Source organism: Scyliorhinus torazame, chromosome 3 (assembly GCF_047496885.1).
Source record: "Scyliorhinus torazame isolate Kashiwa2021f chromosome 3, sScyTor2.1, whole genome shotgun sequence".
In the NCBI taxonomy this organism is placed as follows: domain Eukaryota; kingdom Metazoa; phylum Chordata; class Chondrichthyes; order Carcharhiniformes; family Scyliorhinidae; genus Scyliorhinus; species Scyliorhinus torazame.
In genome coordinates, this window is record NC_092709.1 from 281,821,598 (window position 1) to 281,845,189 (window position 23,592).

At 46.7% G+C, this 23,592-nt stretch overlaps 1 protein-coding gene across 1 annotated transcript in view; it reads left to right on the plus strand.

Moving 5' to 3' along the window:
* The window catches only part of LOC140409143 (A disintegrin and metalloproteinase with thrombospondin motifs 12-like), a 951,810-nt gene that overhangs the window by 775,575 nt on the left and 152,643 nt on the right, over positions 1 to 23,592 (plus strand). Inside the window, exon 20 of the mRNA XM_072497322.1 lies at positions 3,961 to 4,113. Within this exon, the coding sequence (XP_072353423.1) occupies positions 3,961 to 4,113 (153 nt within the window). The remainder of the gene's footprint in view (positions 1 to 3,960; positions 4,114 to 23,592) is intronic.

Here is a 23,592-nt window from a genome sequence, read left to right on the forward strand (position 1 = left end):
AACCCCAATGCCAATCATGTATCTTCCATTGCCCCTCACCTAGTATGCATCATGGAGGGACCTTAGAAACCTTGTATCTGAAAATAAAATTAAACTTCTAACAATCTAATCGAGCTTCGTGTGTTCTAAAGAAGTTAAATCCCCTCAAGTGGTCAATCTGTTGTTCAACCAAATATCTATTCAATAACCATAGCAAAGACAGATAATCATTTCATGATCTTTTTAAACTGTTAATGAAACCACCTACAGAAAACTCCCTGCTGAGATAAGTGAATCTACAGTTTTTAAAACTCAACCAAGCATTAATCATGGCCCCAGCTGTCAAAACAAACTATTACAAATGTAAACAAACCAAGAACACACTCAGTAGAATCTGTGTTGTGCCACAATGGGATAACTCAATGTTAACACAATTACACAGTTCTTTCTGAGGTTTTTCCCTGTCTTATTGATGGTCTGTAACTACGAAGCTCAAAAAATAGTTTTTTTTATTCCAATTTTCTGCAAAATTTGGAAAGGCTTCAGGCCCAACCACCTCCAACAACCTGCTCTGAAAACTCTGCTCTCATCTTGATAGCTGTGACAAATTCCACACTGCAGCTGAGACTGCATTATGTTCTAAAGCAATCAACAACATTCTAAATAAATGAACTCACAGCATTCTAAAAAGAAAAAGTCAATTTCCCCGATCTCCCAATATTAACGGATCTTCGAAGAAGTTCCAGAAAATATCCAAATTCAATCTGCATCTAGCCAAAAACTAACCGGTTCCTCCTTGGACCATAGCCTAACTGCATGCTAAGTTTTGTTATAATCTGTCCATTAGTCGCTGAAATATATGTTTTGCAAGTAAACAAACTAACAAATGGGTGAAAGCAGGAAGTCTATTGAAAGTGCAAATGCAGATGAACACATTTAGTTTCTAAGCTACACCAGATGGCATGTCAATCAATGCAGTCTATAGGAGCAGGTGTTTTTTTTTCTCTAAATGAAAGCTGCCAACCAGTTTTGTTTTCAAATTTAAGGAGCAATAGCCATTTAAATATATTCAATTCATGATACCGGAGCTCCCAAGTAATGCTTTCGTTACTTTTGTGTACTCTACTGCATTTCAACACATATGCAATGCTGTTCATCATAAGGCCAACTTACTTTTTCAGGACCAAGCCCTATAGTCAGTTGCTGCAGTAAAATCAAATCTAACTTACTATAGAACTATTGAAACTGAAAGAATTTTTTTTTTAATTTCAAAGCCTGTCAATGACAGAATTCCAGGAGCAGGTGACTGTTTTGTTTGGGACTGGGATTCCCCCATAGTTCATGACTACTGTGCGGTGCCACGAACATGTACACTTACGGAAGGGACCTGACTTTACACTAAGAAGCTCCACCTGTCTCAAATCCTTACAAAGACTGTGATATGATGGGATTTTGAGCAGAGGCTTACATGCTCACATGTAGTCAGAAACTCTAAGTTTCCATTAGGCTGATGTGTGCCATGAGGGTATATTTGATGCTCAGGATTTCCAGCCCCAAGATGTTCTATTTCCCCTGTAATGTGTTGTGAATGCAATATCATTACAGTTTTAATTATGTGACACAATAAACTAAAATGCATCATCAAACCACACCAAAATCAAAAGAGCATGTGACTGCCAAGATAAAATAAAGTCTTGGATGTAAAAATAAGAAGAACATAGCTTATATATAACATACAATAGCTTTAAGAATATACGTAAGCTCCATCTGTTTGATACAGGGAAATTGATATCATGGTATTAATAGCTTGATTAAAAAAATGGTTTCCAGTTATAGGATGGGTGATTTCATTGTCTTTGAAACTCTGTGAACAGAGGGGACAATGCTGGCGCTTCTTGCACCAGTGGGCTAGAATTTGGGGTGTATTTAGTTCCACTAGGAAACACATAGTAGAGAGTGAGTTTAACTTACATCAGAGATGCAGTGTGTAGGAGGGGGGGGTGGAGTTTGGGGATGTCTGAGGGCATTCTGGGTACCCTAGGAGGTCCTCCCCTTTAGCCTACATTGGACCCTATCTTGTCAGCTGTGAGGGGGCATGAGTTATGTTGAAGGCCTAATTGAAGGCCCAAATAGTAAGTAGCCTTACAACATCAGGTTAAAGTCCCAACAGGTTTTTTTGGAACCACTAGCTTTCGGAGCGTGGCTCCATCATCAGGTGATTCCAAATAAACCCGTTGGACTCTAACCTGGTGTTGTAAGACTTCTTACTGTGCTCACCCCAGTCCAACACCAGCATCTCCACATCACAAAGAGTCAAAGACAACAATTGGAAAATTTGTTACCGCGCCGGATCGGAGAATCGCCGGGGGGCCGCGCAAAGCTCTGAGCTGGCAGGTCCTCGGCATTGAAGGGTCAGGTAGCGGCCTGTGGGGGGAGGGGGATCCGACCCGGTGGGGGGGGGGGGGCGGTGGGGGGGGCCTCCGATGTGGCCTGGCCCACGATCGGGACCCACCAATCAGCGGGCCAGCCTCTCTGTCCCTCGCCCTCCTTTCTTCCGCGTCGGCGCCTGTACTCCATGTTGGGCCAGGGCCGGCGTGGACAAGGGAGACACCGCACATGCGTGGAAATCGCGCTGGTGGGGTAACGCAGGTGCGGGTTCGTGCCGGACCCACTGCGCATGCGCGCATCCACCGGCGCCCATTCCACAGCTGGATCAGCAGCTGGAGCAGCGAGAACCGCTCCAGAGCCCTGCTGGCCCCCTGGAGGGGACAGAATTGCTGATCCTGAGGCCGTGTTGACGCCTTCGAGAAACGCGACGGCATTTCCGATGGCATCAACACTTAGCCTCAGCATCAGAGAATCCCGCCCATGATTTAATGTTGATAAATGAAGATGGGAACAAGTGGTGGCAATTCTGGATCCGCAAGGGAAGTCTACTTATTTTGCACTCTCATTGGAGCGAGAATTATGTCAGAGAACTGGAGTGACAGTTGGCAGGAATTACAGCTAAGATTTATGAACGTTGATATTTTTTATGATGGGTGCTGGCGACTCCAATCAGAGTCTCTCTGGTCTATCTTTCCTCTATGATAGTTTCATGGTGCTTTCAAGTTATCTTGTCACACGCTCACCTCTGAATCAGAAGATTTTTGGTTCAATCCTGCTCCAAAGGTTTTTCAAAGGACTTCCAGGATTTTGACCCAGCGACAGTGAAGGAATGATGATATATTTCCAAGTCAGAATGGTTTGTGACTTGGAGAGAAACGTGCAGGGGATGGTGTCCCCATGCATTTGCTGATGTTGTTATTTTTGGTGGTAGGGATCATAGGTCAGGAAGATTCTGCTGAAGGAGACTTGGATAATTGTTGCAGTGCATCTTGTAGATGCTCCACATTGCTGGTACTGTGTGATGGTCACAGAGGAAGTGAATGTGGTAGATGAGGTGCTAATCAAGTGGGCTGCTTTGGTGCCGAGCTTCTTGAGTGTTGTTGGAGCTGCACTCATCCAGGCAAGTGACAAGTATTCCATTACACTCCTGACTTGTGCCTTATTGGTGGTGGACAGACTTTTGGGAGTCAGTCGGTGGGTTTGCTTGCTGCAGAATTCACAGTCTCTGATCTGCCCTTGTATGGATTAACTGGCCTGCCAGAACCTGCTGAGTCATCTAGAAAGCATTAAATTATGGGGTAATCATCCTGTGGTTCGAGTGAAAAGCTAAAGTGTGTATTGTTAAATTGTACCTGCCAACCCTTGATATTGTTTCCATTAACATTGCATCCTGGAAATGTGATATAGAATCCTGCAGTGTGCCTGGAGCACAGACGGGGAATAGTCATTCCTTGAGCACCTGCAGATCCGTTTTATGGGACCAAGCATTTCTATGTGTTGTTGCTAATAACACATTTGGCAGACTGCCGTGTCTGTTCTGATTTGTGATGACTTTGTGTGCTTCAGCCTTTCCCCTAACTTTGTCCTATGCAGTGTTCCACCACATGTGGAGTTGGTGCCATGTGGAGACAAATAGAGTGTAGCACGAAAGAATACTCAGACTGTGAAAAGATGAAAAAACCAGCCCCTGCTCAGAGATGCTTTGTACGTCCATGTGCGATCTGGAAAATCGGCAATTGGAGCAAGGTAAGCTGGAGTGTCAATTGTAAAGGGGGCAGTTTTCCATTCTGCCCCACCCCACTGAACAGACCCTGTCTACCGTCAACATGAGAGTGATGATCATTAATTTGACAGATTCTCACCATTTTACAATAATTCACCAAAGTGCCCTGTCTCTGTGCACGGGTTTCCACAACAAAAGGTCAGTTTATATGGCTTTTGAATCTAGGGAACTGAGTGGTGCCAAGCACAAGGGTCAGGAAAAAAGGGTCAGGCCTGTGTTACTCTACCGTCAACTCTTGGGGCTTATCTTCAGGGGAGAGCATGTCCTTTGTCTGTGAAAGTAGGTGGGCCAATGTTAATGAAGTGATATGGAGTATTCGTGGTGTTCAACCTCATTTTCCAGGGGATGCCTTTTTTGAGTACCCAAGTGGAGGCCCTGCAAACAAGGTAAAGGTCTACCTCTATCCCTCCCAGAGGTTTAAACCACATTGGGACCTCATAGTTGCCAGTCTCTACTCTCAGTCTCAATTACTGAAGGCAGCTCAAGCCTGAAACCACACCTTCCGATGCTTGGGGTGTGCCGGGGCAGCTAAATGGACAGAGACTTGGAACAGAGGTCAGCAGCGCTCCGGTACCAGCAGCACCACCTTGGCCACTGCTAATACTGCACCCAGGGCTTGAGGAGGCGTTCAGCAATGGATCGGAATGTTATAAGTGTTTTTGGGGGGGGTCAGGTAGGAGGGCTCAGCAAGGAATTGGTGGCCGGGAATTGAGAATCATGGGGGGAGGAGAACCTGGGAGGGGTAACACCTTGATGGAGGGCCTCTGATGAGTTCTGGGGGCCCAATTAAGGAGGGATCCCCCCATGCCCACAGTGAAATCTGCCAGGCTAGCTGCTTGGCATGGGCATGTCCTGCCACCATCAGATGAGGCTCATAATTTCCCATTTAAGGGCCTCAACTAGCCCCCTAGTGTACAGGCCAACAACACCACCCCCGAGTTGGGAAAGTTTCAGGTGGGGTGGTCATCAGTCGGCAGCAGCTCACTGAATTTAATATGCCCCCACCTTTAAACCCACAGGAAGATGAGGGGTCTGAGGTGGGGTCACGGAATGTTATATCGAGCCCCATGTTTTGTGATGGTTTAAAAATCTCAAAGTTTCATTTCATACTAGCTGTTGCAGCTCTTCTTTTGGCATCCTTTTGCTGTTTATATCTCTCTCATTTTCCAGGGTCAGTGGTGTATTTTTTGTATATCCGTATACTTTTGGCTTTATGTTTTCTCTTACTTCGTTATCAGTCCATGGCCTTTCTCTTATGGACAAGCGGCTGTTGCCCCTGGTTCTATATAATTTTGTACACCGATGTTTGTCTTTTTGCCCATTGACAAATTAGCTCACTTTTCTGTGGATATTCTCTGTCTCGACACAATGAAGTCAGCCTTAGTGCAACTTAATCAGTATTTCTCCCATTCAAGCACCATGTTGAACTCACGTGTATTATTAGTTTGTTGATTCCAAAGTGGATCACAACAAACCATCCCTCTCCAATATCCTTCCAAACAATTGAAGATGTCTCTCACCCTGGCACCAGGTATGTGAGACTCTCAATCATGCCTTTCAAGATGTAGCTGTCCCCCTAATTATTGAATCCTTGAAAATTACCATATTGCGTTTTCCCTCTTTCCACTCCTCTTCCTCCTCCCCAATTTGGATAGCCTCCTGTTCCAAATTGCCACTATTCAATCAAGAGTGCAGGAGGGCATGCCAGGAGCAGCAACAGGCATACCTAAAATGAGATGTTAACCTGGTGAAGCTACAACATAGCCAAACAGTGAAAACAGCAAGCAATAGACAGAACTAGGGTATCCCATTACCAACGCACTCAACCTAAGCTCTGCAGTCCTGCCACATCCAGTTGCGAGTGGTGGTAGACAATTAAACAACTCACTGGAGCATGAGACTCCACAAATATACCCATCCTTAATGGTAGAGGAAACCAGCACATCAATTCAAAAGAGAAGGTTGAAGCATTTGCATCCACCTTCAGTCAGATGCTTCAGCCAGAAGTGCCAAATGGATGACCCATCTTGGCCTCCTCCTGAGGACCCCACTATCACAGATACCAATCTCCAGCCAATTTGATTCACTCTGCATGATATCAGAAACACACCGAAGACACGGGATGCTGCAAAGTCTGTGGGACCTGACAACGTTCCAACAATAGTACTGAAGACTTTTGCCCAAAACAAGCTGTGCCCTGAGCCAAGTTGTTCCAGCACAGCTACAACACTGCAATGTGGAAAACTGCCCAGATATGTCACATCCCAAAGAGAAGGACAAATCCAACCTAGCCAATTACCACCCCATTTTTCTACTCCCGATCATCAGTAAAGTGATGGAAGGAGACTTAACATTTCTATCAAGCAGCACTTGCTCAGCCATAACTTACTTCCTGACACTCACTTTGAGTCCCACCAGAGCCACTCAGCTCCTGACCTCATTACAGCCTTAGCCCAAACATGGGCAAAAGAACTTAACTCCAGAATTAAGGTGAGAGTGACTGCCCTTGACATCAAGGCAGCATTTGATCAAGAATGATCTAAGGCAGCCAAGGGGAAAACTGTCCTTTGGTTGGAGTCATACTTGGCAAAAGGAAGATGGTTATGGTTTTTGGAGGTCGATCGTCTCAGTCCAGGACATCACTGCAGGTGAGTGTTCTAAGCCTAACCATCTTCAGCTGCTTCATCAATGACTTTCTCTCCATCATAAGGTGGGGATGTTCACTGATGATTGCACAATGTTTACTACCATTCACAACTCCTCAGATACAGAAGTAGTCCATGCCCATATATGTTGATTCCCAAATTTCTTTATCCGTCAGTCTGGCCTCAATAAAAGTCGAGATGGATTTGCAAGTAAAACAGAAGTTATTTTATTCAGCTTGCAAGCTACCTAGTCCACAGTGATACAGATAACATGTTGCTGTCTGCAGCCCCGGGAACTAAGTGAATGTCCCAGACAAAGAGATCAGTACTCATACATTCAAATGGCATCAAGTTTCACATACTCGACACCCATAGGTCATCCTATGTCCCTCCTGACTTGTTTGATCTATTCTGATTGGCTCACTTCCAATCCCTTTCTCCGGCCCCTATCAATGCAGCATCACTCTCATAGACACACCTCTTCCTGCTTTTTCCATGCGGTCTCAAATCCTTTGTCTCTACTTGCCAGAATCAAAGTGGCTTATTTCTACATTACATTAACTAATATCTCTAAAGTAACTATCTTATATCACATTCGTCATTCCCTCCTTTTATCATTCCATGATAACCGAACTATCCAATCCATAGCTACGGTTCCTCATCTAAAAAGATCCGTCGCTGCATTTCCAATTCCTGTCTTAGCCCCCCTTCATCTGCCTCACCCTCATGGATTTTAACAGTTAAATTTTTGGGGGCGGTGATTGGGGCGGTGATCTGATCCAGTGCACCCCGCATTCTACCCATCACACATTTAAGGATGGCCAGGCCTACAAAGATGCAGCCGATAGCTACCACTAGATACATGGCCATATTTATCAACCAGTCCTTCCAACCTCCAAATCCCCAGTTACCCCAAGAGCCAGGATCCTGCATTCTGTCCAGGTGATCCCGTATGTGATCCATAAATTTAGTGATGTTATCCTGAACTCCCATGATACACTTGCCCTGCACTATGGCACATACCTCGCCCTCACGGGCCAGAAGATAGTCAAGAGCATACCGGTTCTGCATTGCAAACAACCGTAGCTGAGACAATTCCTTGGTTATTGCCCCGAGGGCTCCCAAGGTTTACTACCCGGGTTTTCCTCAGTTTGCCCTTTAACTAACTTAAGTGTATCTCCCGGTAACCTACGTTCTAGCTGTACTTCCCTTCTCATACGCCCCATCCTCTCTCTAGTCCCTTTCACTTCCTCATAGCCTCTTCCTACGCTCTTCTGACAGCCTGATATTACCTTTATTGCACCACTCTTAACATATCCAAAATCGAATTTACATGTATTCCAAAAACAAGGCAATGTCCATATAATGTTCCCTTCCCATCGCCGGGTCCGATGCAACTGCTTCATGACTCCTGCATTCTCCTTAACTTTGATGACCTTCCATGAGTCGATACCATGTCCTCGTATATGGGGACAGCGAAGAACCTTTGCAGAGGTGATGTAACCTTGTAGATTGGTTGGGGCTACACAGATACATAATATTCCCCTTTTCCATGTCCATCGCCAATAACACGCCAAGCGAAGTGAGGCCAAATATACAGACGATGCGTAGCCACTCCATCATGCTCCACACCTGTAAAATAGCACTGGAGAAGGGAGGCAGGTTAGTATCCGACCTTTTACAGTAGTGGAGATGGACTCAATTTACAGTGATGTAGGTGGACCCAAGCACTTCGCCCCTCCACTTTAACTGCTGTGGGGGTGGTAAGGAGAACTTGGAAGGGCCCGTCCCATCGCGGCTCCGACCCCTTCCTAGTCCAAGTTTTGACCATTACATAACTACCGGGCTGGACTGAAAGTGAGCTAGGTACTGGGGGCGATGGCTGGTGAGCCGCGCGGACCTGGCCATGGAGTTCCTTGAGCACTAGCGTGAGGGCTAGAACATAGGTGGTCATCTCTTCAGTCATCTGATGAAACTGAACCAGTCTGGGAACCTGCAGGCTCCAGGGAGTTCTAAGAGGCCTGCCATAAAGAATCTCGGCGGGAGAGAGCCGGGCCGGTCCCGCATGTGTAACCCGCAGCTGGAAGAGGGCAACGGGGAGCAACTTAAGCCATGTCAGTCCCGTGTCTGCTCTTAATTTAGCCAATTTAGTTTTGAGGGTCTGATTGTGTCTCTCAACCAACCCGGCCGCCTGCAGTCTGTAAGCACAGTGTAACTGCTGGCGTATGCCCAACTGGGAGCAAAACTCCTTGTTAATTTGTCCAATAAAATGAGGCCCATTATCAGAACTTAACTGAGCTGGTATACCGTACCGGGGAATGATTTCCCTCATCAAGACTTTAACCACAGTAGCAGCTTTATTATCGATAGTCGGATACGCCTCAACCCATCTGCTGAACACATCCACAATGACCAAAACATATTTATAACATTGACACCTTTACAACTCAATGTAATCCATTTGGAGCGTCTCAAAGGGACCACTGGGCAACGGGGTTTGCCCCTTCCCACAAGGGATACCTTTTCCGGTGTTATATTGCTGACAAATCAAACACCGATTACTGATGCTTTGGGCCAACCTCTGCATTTTAGGGTGCCACCAAGTGTCCAGCAACAAATCACTAGTCCCTCGAGCCCCACAATGAGTTGCAAAGTGTACACATTCAATGACCCATAAAGCCAGCACATCAGACATACAAGTCTGATGTGCAGGCATGGTCCATAAAGAGGAAACAGAATCATATGTACAACCTAACCGTTTCCACATTTGTTTATCACTCTCAGGAGCGTCCTCCTGTAACCTTATGACGTCTTGGATGGTTGGCATTGACTTGTCAGAAGCAGACATATTTATAGTAGATCGTTTAGTCTGACTTAACATCTTAGGCACCATCACTTGCTAAATTTGCGCGGCTGTTCGCGCTGCACAATCTGCTCGTTCATTACCAACGTCAACTGGGGTTGTACCATTCGTGTGGGCAGCGCATTTAATAACGGAAATCTGCGCGGGCATAAGGAGGGCCTGCAGTAGGTCATTAACTAAACCCCGGTGGGATATTTGACCACACATAATCATGTCAGGTTGTTCTGACGAAATGTCACTCAAATCGCCCCTTATTGTGGTAGTTTCCTGAATCAAGGCTAAACAGTCGTGGCCAGGTTCGTCTTCATGGACAGGGGGACCACTAAGAAAACAGGCTGGATTGATAGTGGTACAGTATTTAAATGTCAGACGTGGATTGTTCAAAAGGTATACCTCATACCTATTCTGACGAGCTGCGGTAAGATGCTGAGTCTGCAGTTGCCTCAGAAGTGCGATGACCGAGTGGGAGCTATACACCGTAATATCCTGTTGGAGGGTGAGAGCATGTAACGGCTATGCGATGGCATTGATTGAACGTAAATCCTGTACTAATCGGTACTGGTCTGGTTTGGCTGGTTTAGGCACAGCAAGTATGGGGGTGTTACATTTTGATTGGCAAGGGACCAAAATACCCTGTTTCAACAGCTCTTGAATTAATTTATCTATTGATGGAGCAGCTTGAGATTTCAGGGGGTATTGTCGAATGGAAGGTAGCTTTACATGATCCTTAATCATCACCTTAATAGGTGTAACATTTGTCTTTCCCACTTGTGATGGGTATTCCGCCCAGACCTGTGGGTTGACATATTCCAACACATCATGTCCCCTGTGATGCTGCAGTCGAGTGTTAATCGTTTCAGGGACCTCAAAATATTTTATGGTAGTGCCGTCCGGCATGACTTGAAGTGCGTAGTCTGTTGGATCCGAATGATCCACTGCTCTCCTGACCATTCACCCCATATCCCTGGCATGGTACTGGTCATGGACCTGACGTGTAATATGAGGGCTTACCGAAGCTGACTGTGGCCATAAATGTGGTGATATTGTAACAAAATCGGCTGTACCTTCTTTTCCCGTGACTGTGGCTGTAACCTTGACTGGCCATTCGGTCTCAAGTAATGGCCGGTATTTGTCCTCCAACTCCCTGTTTCGTCCAGTTCTGTCATAGGCCAGGGTAACGTGATGCAGTGACTGTTCAACGTCTAACGTCCACCACTGGGGGGTGATAGAAATATAGCACTGTAGTCTCATCCTCCATGATGTCACCGTTACCCCCTCATCTCCGCATTCTAGCTGTAGCTGGAAGATACACAGTAAATCTCGGGCCAACAAGTTACAGTCCAATCCAGTAGTCACTACAAACTGATGATCTGCAGACTTATTCTCGTAAGTGACTGTCACAGGTTCAGAAATAGGATACTCACACACCTGTCCTTGGAACCCTGACAATTGCTGCGTGTGGTCGGATAATGGTAATTTAAGTGCTGATTGCACAGAAGACATGGCTGCCCCGTCCTCTTCTTCCAGTAGACCAATGGCCCCTCAGAGGGGGCTACGGTTGTAGAGCTATTGATTCGTTCGGTGGGCCATAAAAAGGGGGTGAGGGTCCCTGTGGGTGGGTTTGGTATCCTCCTCTTCGCTGATCCACCCACCCAAAGTCACTATATTGGGGCTCCTGCTGGTAAACTACCATTTCTGCCACTTGTTGGGATTGCCAATCATCCTTTTTCATTACATACTCAGTCTTAACCTTTGTAACTGAGCCTCCTTCTTGGCCTACACCCTCCTTCCAGTAAAATCTGACTGCCCTTGCCATCTGGGAAGGGTCGTTCTCTGTCCAATTCATGTTATTACATTTCACAGCAGTAACCACAGAAGGTGGTAGGCAATGCATTAACATAGCACAATATTGAGGGGAATTCTGACCATTTTGATACAGCAAATCGCCTGACTGCCCCCGGTAGATTTCATTCAAACGCTCCAGAAATTCCTCTGGCTCTTCAGTCTTCTTAGGTTTTAGGTCTAAGATAACAGAAAGATTTATGGGCCTTTGAAATGTGCTATTCAACGCATTCAAGATCTGTGTCCTTCTATCGTCGTCTAACGCATAGGCCTGCTGAAGTGCGGCATGACTAGCATAATTTAGGTGGTTAAGATAATTGCGGTACTCTGCTGGGGTTAAAATCTGCTGGACTAGGGCCCAGAGGTCCCTTAAATCAGCTTGATAAATTGAGATGGTAGTTCTCAAGGAATCCATGAAGGCAGCAGGAGATTTTTTCTATCTGGGATTGTAGACATAATAGCCATCATCTCACTGGGTGTCCATGGGAAGTAAACGTCTATCGTGGGGTCGCTCCCACAGTCACTGCATCGGGGTTTCGCATCTTCCTAATCGGTAACTGTCTCCGAATGTCACCAGGGGGCACTCTAGCTATTTCCCCTGGTTGTTCCAAGACTTCAACGTCTCTCCCTGTCACTAGGGGGAGTTCTTTCTCTTCAAAAGAAGTTGTTTCAGCTTCCTTTGTTCCCGAATCTTGTGGTTTCTGCTTAGTTTGGAGAGACTTAGGTGATATGCTTACTTTTCCAAATTATTGAATTTTTCTTTTTCTGTCAATTCAAGGCCAGCCATTGAACTACGTAGCTCATCTCTTGTTTGACCCGCGCCTTTCCTCTACTTGCGCTTTTTTTTTTTAAATTTAAAAATGTTTGAAAATTCAAATTGAATTACTGCAACTTGCAAGCTTAGCTCTGATCTCAACTCAGAACTAAATTTACAATTTGCTTAACACAAACTTGTATAACATTTACAACTTAATTATTTCTTTATCTTAACAATTTTTCTTTTAACAAGTTTTTTTTCTTTTACATACGCATAAGTATTAGCAAAATCAACTATCATCTCCAGATTGACACTTTTTAAAATGGTGTCCATGATCTTCTTTAAGTTTCTATTAATCTCCAGATAAAATGAGATAAACCTTATTTCAAGTAAGTAAAACTTAAGATTCTGGCAATTTCAATCAATTGCTTTCGAAAATAATAACTTTTATCAAAGAGGTGGAGAAACCCACTGGTTTCCTTTAATTAATTCAAAACGTAACTTTGCTGGTGTTCACTGACTCAAAGGAAAGGTATCCGATTACACTAGCGACTGGTGCTGTTATCTCAAGGCCTGAGTGAGAAGCACTGTCTGTCTTTAACTTTGCCTGCTGCTGTTAATCCTTTGAGAGACTTCTGCTTCAACCAATATGCAGCATTCCCCACAATCTCAACTAGTCCTCGGAACTGCGTTTTTCGCCAATACAGTCCAAGGAGACAATTTTAGCTTAATCAACTATATATTTAAAACACTCACACATAGAGTTGAACCATCTTCAGATTTAAAAACAGTTATACTGGACTGAACCTTCAGTACTGAAGTCCCATCAGCCCCTGAACCCTTATACTTGGAATTGAATCATCATTTGAGATGTCACATCAACCCAAAACCCTAACCCAAGCCGAAACAACAATATGAAATCCCATCAATTAAATTGCTAATCCCCAGACTGACCTGTGATTTTGTCGAGGCGGCCTTTCTGTGCCAACCGCGAGTGACCAGACTAATCAGACGATAAGAAGAGGGGAACAATCAATGCGCGGTCATTTTCCAGTTCTACATTGAGGGCCCTCGTTCCCCATCCTCCTGTTCATAATCAGTCTAATTCTGATTTCGCAGTTGGACCAGGATCGCCCTGAGAAATCCCGGTTTTCGGCACCAAATGTTGATTCCCAAATTTCTTTATCCGTCAGTCTGGCCTCAATAAAAGTCGAGATGGATTTGCAAGTAAAACAGAAGTTATTTTATTCAGCTTGCAAGCTACCTAGTCCACAGTGATACAGATAACATGTTGCTGTCTGCAGCCCTGGGAACTAAGTGAATGTCCCAGACAAAGAGATCAGTACTCATACATTCAAATGGCATCAAGTTTCACATACTCGACACCCATAGGTCATCCTATGTCCCTCCTGACTTGTTTGATCTATTCTGATTGGCTCACTTCCAATCCCTTTCTCCGGCCCCTATCAATGCAGCATCACTCTCATAGACACACCTCTTCCTGCTTTTTCCATGCGGTCTCAAATCCTTTGTCTCTACCTGCCAGAATCAAAGTGGCTTATTTCTACATTACATTAACTAATATCTCTAAAGTAACTATTTTATATCACATTCGTCATATACAGCAAGACCTCATCAACATTCAGGTTTGGGCTGATAGTGGCAAGTAGCATCCATGCCACACAAGTGCCAGGCAATGACCATCTTTAACAGGAGAGAATCTAACCATCTCCCCTTGACATTTTGTAATGACTTAGGCCAGGCCTTTGAGATTGGCCAATTAGAATACGAGTTCCCTGATTAGTGGCCCAATCAGGGAACCCCTTTCTGTGCATATAACATGGAATATCAGATCCTCTGCACTCCTGGTGTAGACAGCAGACTGAATGGTCATGGTTGTTGAGCTGTTGGGTTGTAAATAAAAGGAATTCTGGTGACGGGACTTCTGCCTCCGTGGATTTATTACAGTGGCGACGAGGAAAACGGAACAACCCGAAGAAACCTGCTTTTCAGCAGCTGCCGCATATCGAGGGTAAGCAACTGACAGGCAAAATGCCTTTATTCGGAAAGTTAGACTCTTTTGATCCTGCAGTGGAAGACTGGGCCCAATATGTAGAGCGGATGAAGTACTTCTTTAAAGCAAATTATATAATTCCAGATGAAAAGCAACGGGTCATTCTGCTGACTGCGTGTAGGTCAGCAGCCTTTGCCATTATGCGCAGCCTCACTTTTCCGGAGGCACCGAACACGAAGACTTTCCAGAAATTGACGGATTTAATAAAAGAGTACTATAACCCTAATCCACCCCTGATCCTGCGAAGGTACTGGTTTTACTCAGAATTCCTAGACACTGGGGAGTCAGTTACAAACGTTTTAACAAGATTAAGGTGATTAGCAGAGGCTTGCGAATTTGGCTTAATGCTAAATGAGATGCTCCAAGACCGTTTGGTATGTGGAATAAATAATTTAGCAATACAGAAACGTCTGTTAGCAGAGGCCGAGTTGGATTGCAAACAAGCATTGCAGCTGGCTTTGTCCTTAGAAAAAGCGGCAAGCGGAGTGCATGAGTTACAGGGTACTCCGATGGAGGTAGACGCCCATACCAGTGAAACTGAGTTAAGGGACTATCGGTGTGGGATAGGCAACTGCAGAGCCACCCTCAGGAACGACTCGGATACTAAGTTAACCTGCCCCACTCGCAGAAGCCCTCCCAAGCAAGGGAAAATTAGGTCCAAACAGACAGTGGCCCCTGCAGCCTTTTGCCCAGCAAAATATTGTACTTGTTGCCAGAAATCAGAGCCAGAAAGGAGAAATAGAAGCCCAAAATCAAAATCTTGGAGACGGTCACGTATGCTGGGGTACAGGAGAATGCATATCCTAGAAGCCCCACCTACCTCCAATGAGGAACAACTAAATTGTGCAACAATGGTGAAATCAAACCCATTAAATTATCCATAAGGTTGAATGGATGTCCCACACTGGTGGAAGTCGACACTGCAGCAGCCGTATCAGTGATAGAGGAAACAGTATTCAATAAAATTCGCACTGGACTCCAACCCTTATTCCTAACCAGGACCTCGGCAAAACTGAGGCGATACACAGGGGAACCACTGAGAGTGTTAGGCACAACGCATATAACTGTGGCTTATGGAGAGCAACTGGTTACGCTGCTTTTAATGGTAGTGAAAGGTGTGGGGCCAAGTTTATTGGGATGAAACTGGCTAAAAGAGATCCAGCTGGATTGGGTAAACGTTTTCCAGCTGGAAAATCGCCGCCATAGCAAACTCCTGTGCAAATACCCAGAGGTGTACAGAGAAGGGCTTGGAACAATAAAGAGAGCAAAGGCGACATTGCATGTAGATCCAGAGGCAGTCCCAAAATTCTACAAGCCCGGCCAGTATCCTTCGCATTAAGGCAGAAAGTCGATATGGAAATAAAACATTTAGAGCGTGAGGGAATAATAAAACCGGTCCAGTTTGCAGAATGGGCAGCACCTGTGATACCTACCCTTAAGCCGGGCAGCTCGGTCCGCCTTTGTGGCGATTTCAAACAAACGATTAATCGCAAATCACAACTGGGCAAATACTCAATTCCCCGGATTGAGGATTTGTATGCAAAGCTGGCTGGAGGACTTCTATTCTCAAAGCTTGATGTGGTGTTGGGTGCTCTGGTGCACAGATGAGCCAACACAGTTGTATGTGGTACAACTCTATTTTATTTTAATTCTTATAATACAGTTCGTTCTGGATACTCTGCACGTGCTGTCTCCCTGAGTGTTTCGTGTAGCAGGTCTGTCCTGGTCCTCCTCTCCAGCTAATACTGACCACCAGGTGTCGTGTTTGTGCTTTTATATCTTTCTGTGATTGGTTGTGGTGGTGTGTGTTCTGATTTGTCTGTTGGTGTGTCTATCATGATGTGTGTGTTTGAATATCATGACATCCCCCCTTTTTACAAAGATATGTGCCTACGTGGTTATAAATATAATCGTGTCGTGAGTGCATCTAAGAGTGTGTGCGTGTGTTGTGTACAGCGTGTGTATATGACGTAACTATTTACATGGGGCGATGTCGGGTGCGTCACACTAACAAGGTTGTACCATAACAAAACATAAATGCAAGAAAAAAAAAACTTGAACAGTGCTCCGGTCAGACGATATCTTGGACTGTTGGCGGTGATGCTGTTGCCGAAGTCTCTACTTTTCCATTTGTTGTACTTCGTGCAGTGCTTGGTTTTTCATTCGTGCAAATATAACATTCAACATCTTTGTTAGTGTTGCCTTGGCTGTGGTTTGGTTCTGGTGGCGATGGAAGGGGCATGATCCGTGGCATCTCCACGAAGTCATCGTTGGGAACCAGTGGAGGATCCGGCGTGTGCGTACGGTTCAGTTGCGAGCGTGGAAGGCGGCGCAAAGCTCGCTGATTGCGCCTACGCACCAATCCATCCGCCCTGCATGCCAGGAACAAGGTGGAGTCTTTTTTCTTTTTATGTTTGTGGTGGACGGCATCTTGTAGCCGATGGGTCGTTGCCATCGAAGTAGCACCATCACTAATATCATGCAAGGCGATGACTGTGCCAGATGTGGAAGTTGGCCGAGACCGTGCATGCTGGTTCCGGCCACCTGCTGTGCCGGAAGGGCGACTCCGCAGAGAAACGTCGAAGCATGTCGCCTTGGAGAGAGAATTGTTGCTCGCATCAACGTCTGGCGATGGCGCGAATTGGTGTGTCCGTCTTGGACCGCCAGTGCTGGTCGCCACTGCCGACCCAGTGGGACTGCCACGCGATCCATTCCCTGTCGCCGTGGCATCCGCCGTCACCCTGAGCGTGCCATCACCGAGGCCGCGACACCGCCCGTCCGGAGCAAGGTCTGGCGTGCGCGAATCAGAGTCGGCGCTTGGCTGCTCCCCATCTGGAGTCCGGTCTGCCTTCCGTCGATGCTCCCCGTCCGGAGTCCCAACAGGTTCCCTGGAGGCAGCCGAGATTCCCTGAAGCTGCACTTCTGGAGTCGGAACATGCAGGAATGCACCAACCAGTGGAGAGGCTCGAGCCATCGAGGGTGGAAGTGGTGCGCCGCCACTGCAGTCGTCAGTGGTCCCACCGTGATCGTCGAGTGCCTCGGCACGCACTAGGCGAGGTCTGTCACCTTGCACCTTTTGCATGGGAAGTGGGATGCTGTCGTCGCTCGTCTCACATCCCGTGGATAGATCCTCATTAGCAGCTTGCTGTTCACTAGGGTTGGGTAAATTGTCAGAGTTTTCATCTGGTGGTGCACACCATGTCGGTGGACTGTCATTGTCTTGCCGTTGTCCTTCATTTGGCTTTTCTTCTTTGGAATTTCAAATCTTCCCCCAGACATTGCAGAACCTTGTTTATTACCCCCAAATTCTCCCATATGTATGGTCTCGAACATAGGATCCAATGTTTCTATCGACATTGTACTATTTTCCAAAGAACATTCCGTTTCACTTTTCTTCTCAGGTACCTCATATGTATCTTTGTCTAATGTACATGCCTTCATGGTCTCTGGGTCTGATTTTGCTGGGACTGGCATGGTCACAGTCTCTCTTTTACTGTTCTCAATTGCCCACATTATACTCCCCATACATAACTGCTTAATCACTGGGGTTAGTGTGGTACAATGGATAATCGGGTCGACCTTATCTGCATCTTCACCATTAGTGGAAAGCACACTTGGTTCACTTGAAACTGCTGCGGGTTTTAAATTCGTTATCTGGCTACTCGATGTCGGTGTCCTCAGGATTCTTGCTCCAATGTTCTGCTCATTTATCAGTGGAGTGTGTATAGGTTCAATGCAATTAATGTTCCCCTCAAGGTTTGAAGAGTCATTACTGACTAACTGCTGGTCTCCGAAGTTGGGACTTTGCGGCGTTGTGTTGAAGGGAGACATTTGTCCCTGCTGTAGATATGATTCAGGTTGTGTTATTTCCATTACCTGAGGATCAATGTCTTGTCCATTTTTTCGATCCGTACTAAAACACTGGCAATTCTCAGTCTGCTCCTTGCAAGTTAAACATTCAATTAATTTCTTTAGCAAATCCTCAGCATCCTTCTGTAACCGTGCAGCATTATTAATCTCTGTTCGGCTATAATGATCCTGAAGGTCAGCGCATAAACCTTTTTTCTTCGGGCTTGGAAGAGGCGATTCCTTTGGCTTGTCTTCAGTTGGGCTTGAACAGTCTTCAGCGCTGTGCCCTTCATTGTAGCATGAGAGACCGTCATGGTCATGCTGCTGTGTAGTGGAGCATGGTAGGCTGTTATAGCCTTCTTGCTGTTCACGTGAGCATGGCAGACTTGCATCGTCTGCCGCTGGTTGGTCAGGAGAGGTTGCTAGACCCTCATGGTCTTGTTCCTGCAAGGACCGCACATTGGAGTCTTGCGTTGCTTCTATCGTGGAGGCTGTCCACGAGCTCTCTGTGGAGGCTTGTGACACTGGAGTCACTTCTTGTTCGTGCAAGGACTGTGCTCTGGAGTCTTGCGTTGCTTCTATCGTGGAGGCTGTCCACGAGCTCCCTGTGGAGGCTTGTGACTCTGGAGTCACTTCTTGTTCATGCAAGGACTGCACTCTGGAGTCTTGCGTTGCTTCTATCGTGAAGGCTGTCCACGAGCTCTCTGTGGAGGCTTGTGACACTGGAGTCACTTCTTGTTCGTGCAAGGACTGCGCTCTGGAGTCTTGCATGTCTTCTTTCATAGAGTCGGGAACGTTGAGCGGGACGTGGACCATGCTCTGTGTGGCAGCAGGGCGCTCTCCGTGTGCTTGCAGCGCTCCCTGTCTGTTAATGTCAGGCTGCAGCATCATCCGGTACTGATAAGTTGGGACGTCATATCTGCTGGATTGAAGATCCTCAAATCCGAAAAATGAATCCGCATCTGCGTCGGATTCAATGTGGGGGCCGTCAATGTGCAACACGAAAGGTTCGTCCGAGTCATAGTCGTATAGGACCACGGAGCTATCATTGGGCTCGCGAGGTCCGGAAACACTGTAAAGATCGTCATCGAAGTATTTGAGGTCGGAATCATCGGCTTGTGCGTAGGTAACTGCTTGTCGGAGGGTTCTTCGGAGGTCAAATTCATCTCCTGGGTCAATTTGCGGCAATGTGCTGTCATTCCAGGTGAGCGAAGGTTGTTTTACAGCTTTAACAGATTTTTGTTTTTTTGATTTGGGACGTTTCCCTTTTAAATTGGATTTGGGACGTTTCCCCTTTAAATTGGTGCGGTCTGGGGCCTCTGACATCCTGACGCTCAGTATGTAGCACGTAGGAAGCGACTGCGCATGCTCAGATCGCTGTTCCTTTACCGATGGCCGTTTTCTTGACTGCGCATGCGCAGCATCTCGCGCATGCGCAAATGATACTTCCGGTTCTGCGCACTGCTCGCGCAACTGTGCTAGCGTGATATCTTTAGCAAGATGGCCGCCGACCTCGACCCAGCCCTCTCTCAGGCCCGGGATTTCGGCCTCTGGGAATTTGGGCTCCGGGATCCCAGCCACAAGGTGAGTACTGCCGCTTTTCTTACCTTTACTTGCCGATTGGATTGCGTTTTCTTCACAGTATTTGGAGAATTTGTCCAGGACTGCCTGGTAATCGTACCTTTGCTGCCTCCTGAAGAACCTGAACCTTGTGAATATTTCTCTTGCTCTTGCACCGGCGATGGTGAGGAGAAATTCCATTTTTTCGCTATCATCCAGGTCTTGGAGTTCAGCTGCCACCAGGAACAATTCGAACACTTGCCGGAATCGCCGCCAGTTTTCGCGGAGATCGCCGTAGCACTGGAGCGGCTGCGGAACCGGGAGCTCTATCATTTTGCCTGGGCACTGCTGGTTGTCTGTGTACACTGAGGTATGCCGGCAGGTATCGATCCACTCCTGTACCATGTGGTGTTGGGTGCTCTGGTGCACAGATGAGCCAACACAGTTGTATGTGGTACAACTCTATTTTATTTTAACTCTTATAATACAGTTCGTTCTGGATACTCTGCATGTGCTGTCTCCCTGAGTGTTTCGTGTAGCAGGTCTGTCCTGGTCCTCCTCTCCAGCTAATACTGACCACCAGGTGTCGTGTTTGTGCTTTTATATCTTTCTGTGATTGGTTGTGGTGGTGTGTGTTCTGATTTGTCTGTTGGTGTGTCTATCATGATGCGTGTGTTTGAATATCATGACACTTGATATGAGCCATGAAATCTACAACTGAAGCTGGATGAAAAGTCCCAAAAATTGTCAACGATCAACACCCTGAAGGGCCTTTTTCAGTACACAAGATTATCCTTCAGGGTATCATCAGCTTGTGACATGTTCCAGAGGACAATGGAGAATATATTGCAAGGGCTACCACAAGTCACCATTTGTCTGGACGACGTCCTAATTACAGGAAAAACAAAGGCAGAACACCTCCAAAACCTGGAGGAAGTCCTTAGTAGGTTTTCAGCAGCAGGCGTGCACCTAAAGAGAGAAATGTGTTTTCCTAGCACCTCAAGTAACCTATCTGGGGTACAAGGTTGCCAAATCAGGGCTACACCCTTTGGAGGATCGGGTGAGGGTGATTAAAGATGCCCCGGCCCCCACCACAATCCAGGAGTTAAGGTCTTTTTTAAGACTGGTGACATATTATGGGAAGTTCACACAGGACAGAGCTTCCATCTTGGACCCCCTACACCAATACTAAAAAAGGGGCAAGCTTGGGAGTGGTCCGCCCGCCAAGACCGGGTTTTCAAGAAGATCAGAGAACCGCTTTCCTCAGAGAACGTCTTGGCACACTACGACCCCAGGAAAGAGTTGGTGCTCACGTGCGACGCGTCTCCATATGGCGTTGGTGCAGTTTTGGCACACACAGGGAAAAATGGACAGGAACAACCTATAACATTTGCTTCCGGGACGCTGGCAGCAGCAGAACGGAAGTACGCCCAAATCGAAAAGGAAGGACTGGCTGTGATCTTTGCGGTGAAGACATTTCACCAGTACTTATACGGGCGGAAATTCACTATAATTACAGACCACAAGCCATTGCTGGGTTTGTTGAAAGAAGACAAAGCAATACCACCAATAGCTTTGGCCCGGATCCAACGCTGGGCCCTACTACTGGTGGCATACCAGTATCAACTGGAGCATCGGCCAGGAACCCGAGTGGCAAACGCCGATGCACTAAGCAGGCTGCCATTACCGGACGCCCTGCCATTTGTACCTAAAATAGAGGAAACGGTAATAGCCCTTCCAAGGCCGCACAAAACATTTGTTTATGAACCCAAAGGGCCCCGGTTTTATCAAAAATAAAACATATGGTGCTAACTGGGGAGGTGGAAAGACCATTCTAGGCGGAATTCCATCCTTAATGGAGCAGAAGAGAGGAAATCACCATGGAAGACGGGATCCTGCTATGGGGGGCTTGAGTAATAGTTCAAAGTCAAGGCCGTCGAACCATACTGGCTGAACTACATGGGCACCCTGGAGTCTCAAAGCTATGTCTGGTGGCCGGACCTGGACACAGACATAGTGGCATTGGTAGGTCAGTGCAAACAAGGGCAGAAGGTTCCACCGGCAGCCCCGCTGCACCTATGGGAATGACCAGGTAGACCATGGTTGCGACTTCATGTCGATTTTTGCAGGCCCGTTTATGGGTTCACTGTTTTTTGTAATAGTAGACGCCCATTCCAAATGGCTGAACGTCTACAAAATGAACTCTGCAAATTCAATAACTACCATTGAAAAACTCCGCACCTCGTTCGCAACGCATGGTATCCTGGAGGTGTTATTTTCGGATAATAGATCGGTTTTCACCAGCCAGGACTTCACACAAAATTTATGAAGTCAAATGGCATTCGGCACATAAGGATGGCACCATACTACCCGGCATCAAATGGTTTGGCGGAGAGAGCCGTCCAGATCTTAAAAGTCAGGTTGAAGAAACAGTCAGCAGCATCATTGGACACCAAACTGTCGCGTTGGCTATTTGACTACAGAACAACCCCACACTCCACAACAGGAACAACACCGCGGAGCTACTCATGGGCAGACGACTCCGGACCCGGCTGTGTCTACTATTCCCGAATTTAGGTGGCAGAATAGAGCGACACCAAGAGACCCAATGCAGGGGCCACGACAACACTGGCCGAGAAAGACAGTTCAACACGGGTGAAAATGTATGGGTCCGAAATTATGCGAATGGCCCACATGGGTAGCAGGAACAGTCAAGGCCAGGATAGGATCTGTGTCGTATGAGATACATGTGGGAAAACATGTAATAAAGAAACACCTGACCAGGTGCGGGCCTCAGATTCGTTTCCTCCCCGGAGCTGACTCAGACCAGCATGCCAAGGACCGTGGAGAGTCCTTCCCGACAAACTATTCACACCCCTCCGACACCACTGGTGAGGACATCGGACTCGGATATGGACACCATCGATGATGCCGCAGCTGTACCCCTGCCACCGGAGAAAAGGGGCCAGGCGCCCACATCGGAAACGACGGGCGCCTAGCCGTTATACCCCCCCCCACACACGTCGGAGGCCGAAGTGGAGGACCCTGACCCGGCGCAAAAATGAAGCAGGAGACCCATGAGTCACAAGGACCATGGGAGCTCCTCGAACTTTGGGGGGGGGGGGGGGGAGGGGTGTAATGATTTAGGCCAGGCCTTTGAGATTGGCCAATTAGAATATGAGTTCTTTGATTAGTGGCCCAATCAGGGAACCCCTTTCTGTGTATATAATGGGGTGTCAGATCCTCTGCACTCCCAGTGTAGACAGCAGACTGAATGGTCATGGTTGTTCAGCTGTCGGGTTTGTAAATAAAAAGGAATTCTGGTGACGGGACTCCTGCCTCCATGGACTTATAACACATTTAATAGCAGTTCCATTGCTGAATCCACAACTCATCAGCAGCCAGGGAGTTACCATTAATCAGAAACTCAACTGGACCAGCCATTTACATACGGTGCCTACATGAACAGGACAGAGGTTGGCATTTCTACAGAGAGTAACTCTCCTCCTAACTCCCAAAGCCTGTCCACTATTTACCAGGTACAAGTCAGGAGTGCAATGGAGTCCACTTGCCTGGATGAGTTCAGCTCCAACAACACTCAAGAAGCGCCGCACCATCCAGGACAAAGCAGCCCACTTGATTGGTACCCCATCAACACACAGTGGCAGCAGCGTGTATCATCCACATGATAGGCTGGAGCAACTCCACCAAGACTCCTTCGACATCACCTTCCAAATTCATGACCGCTACCATCTAGAAGAACAAGGGCAGCAGATGCATGGGAATACGATCATCTGAAAGTTCTCACCAAGCCACACACTATGCTGACTTGGAACCATATTGTCGTTCTTT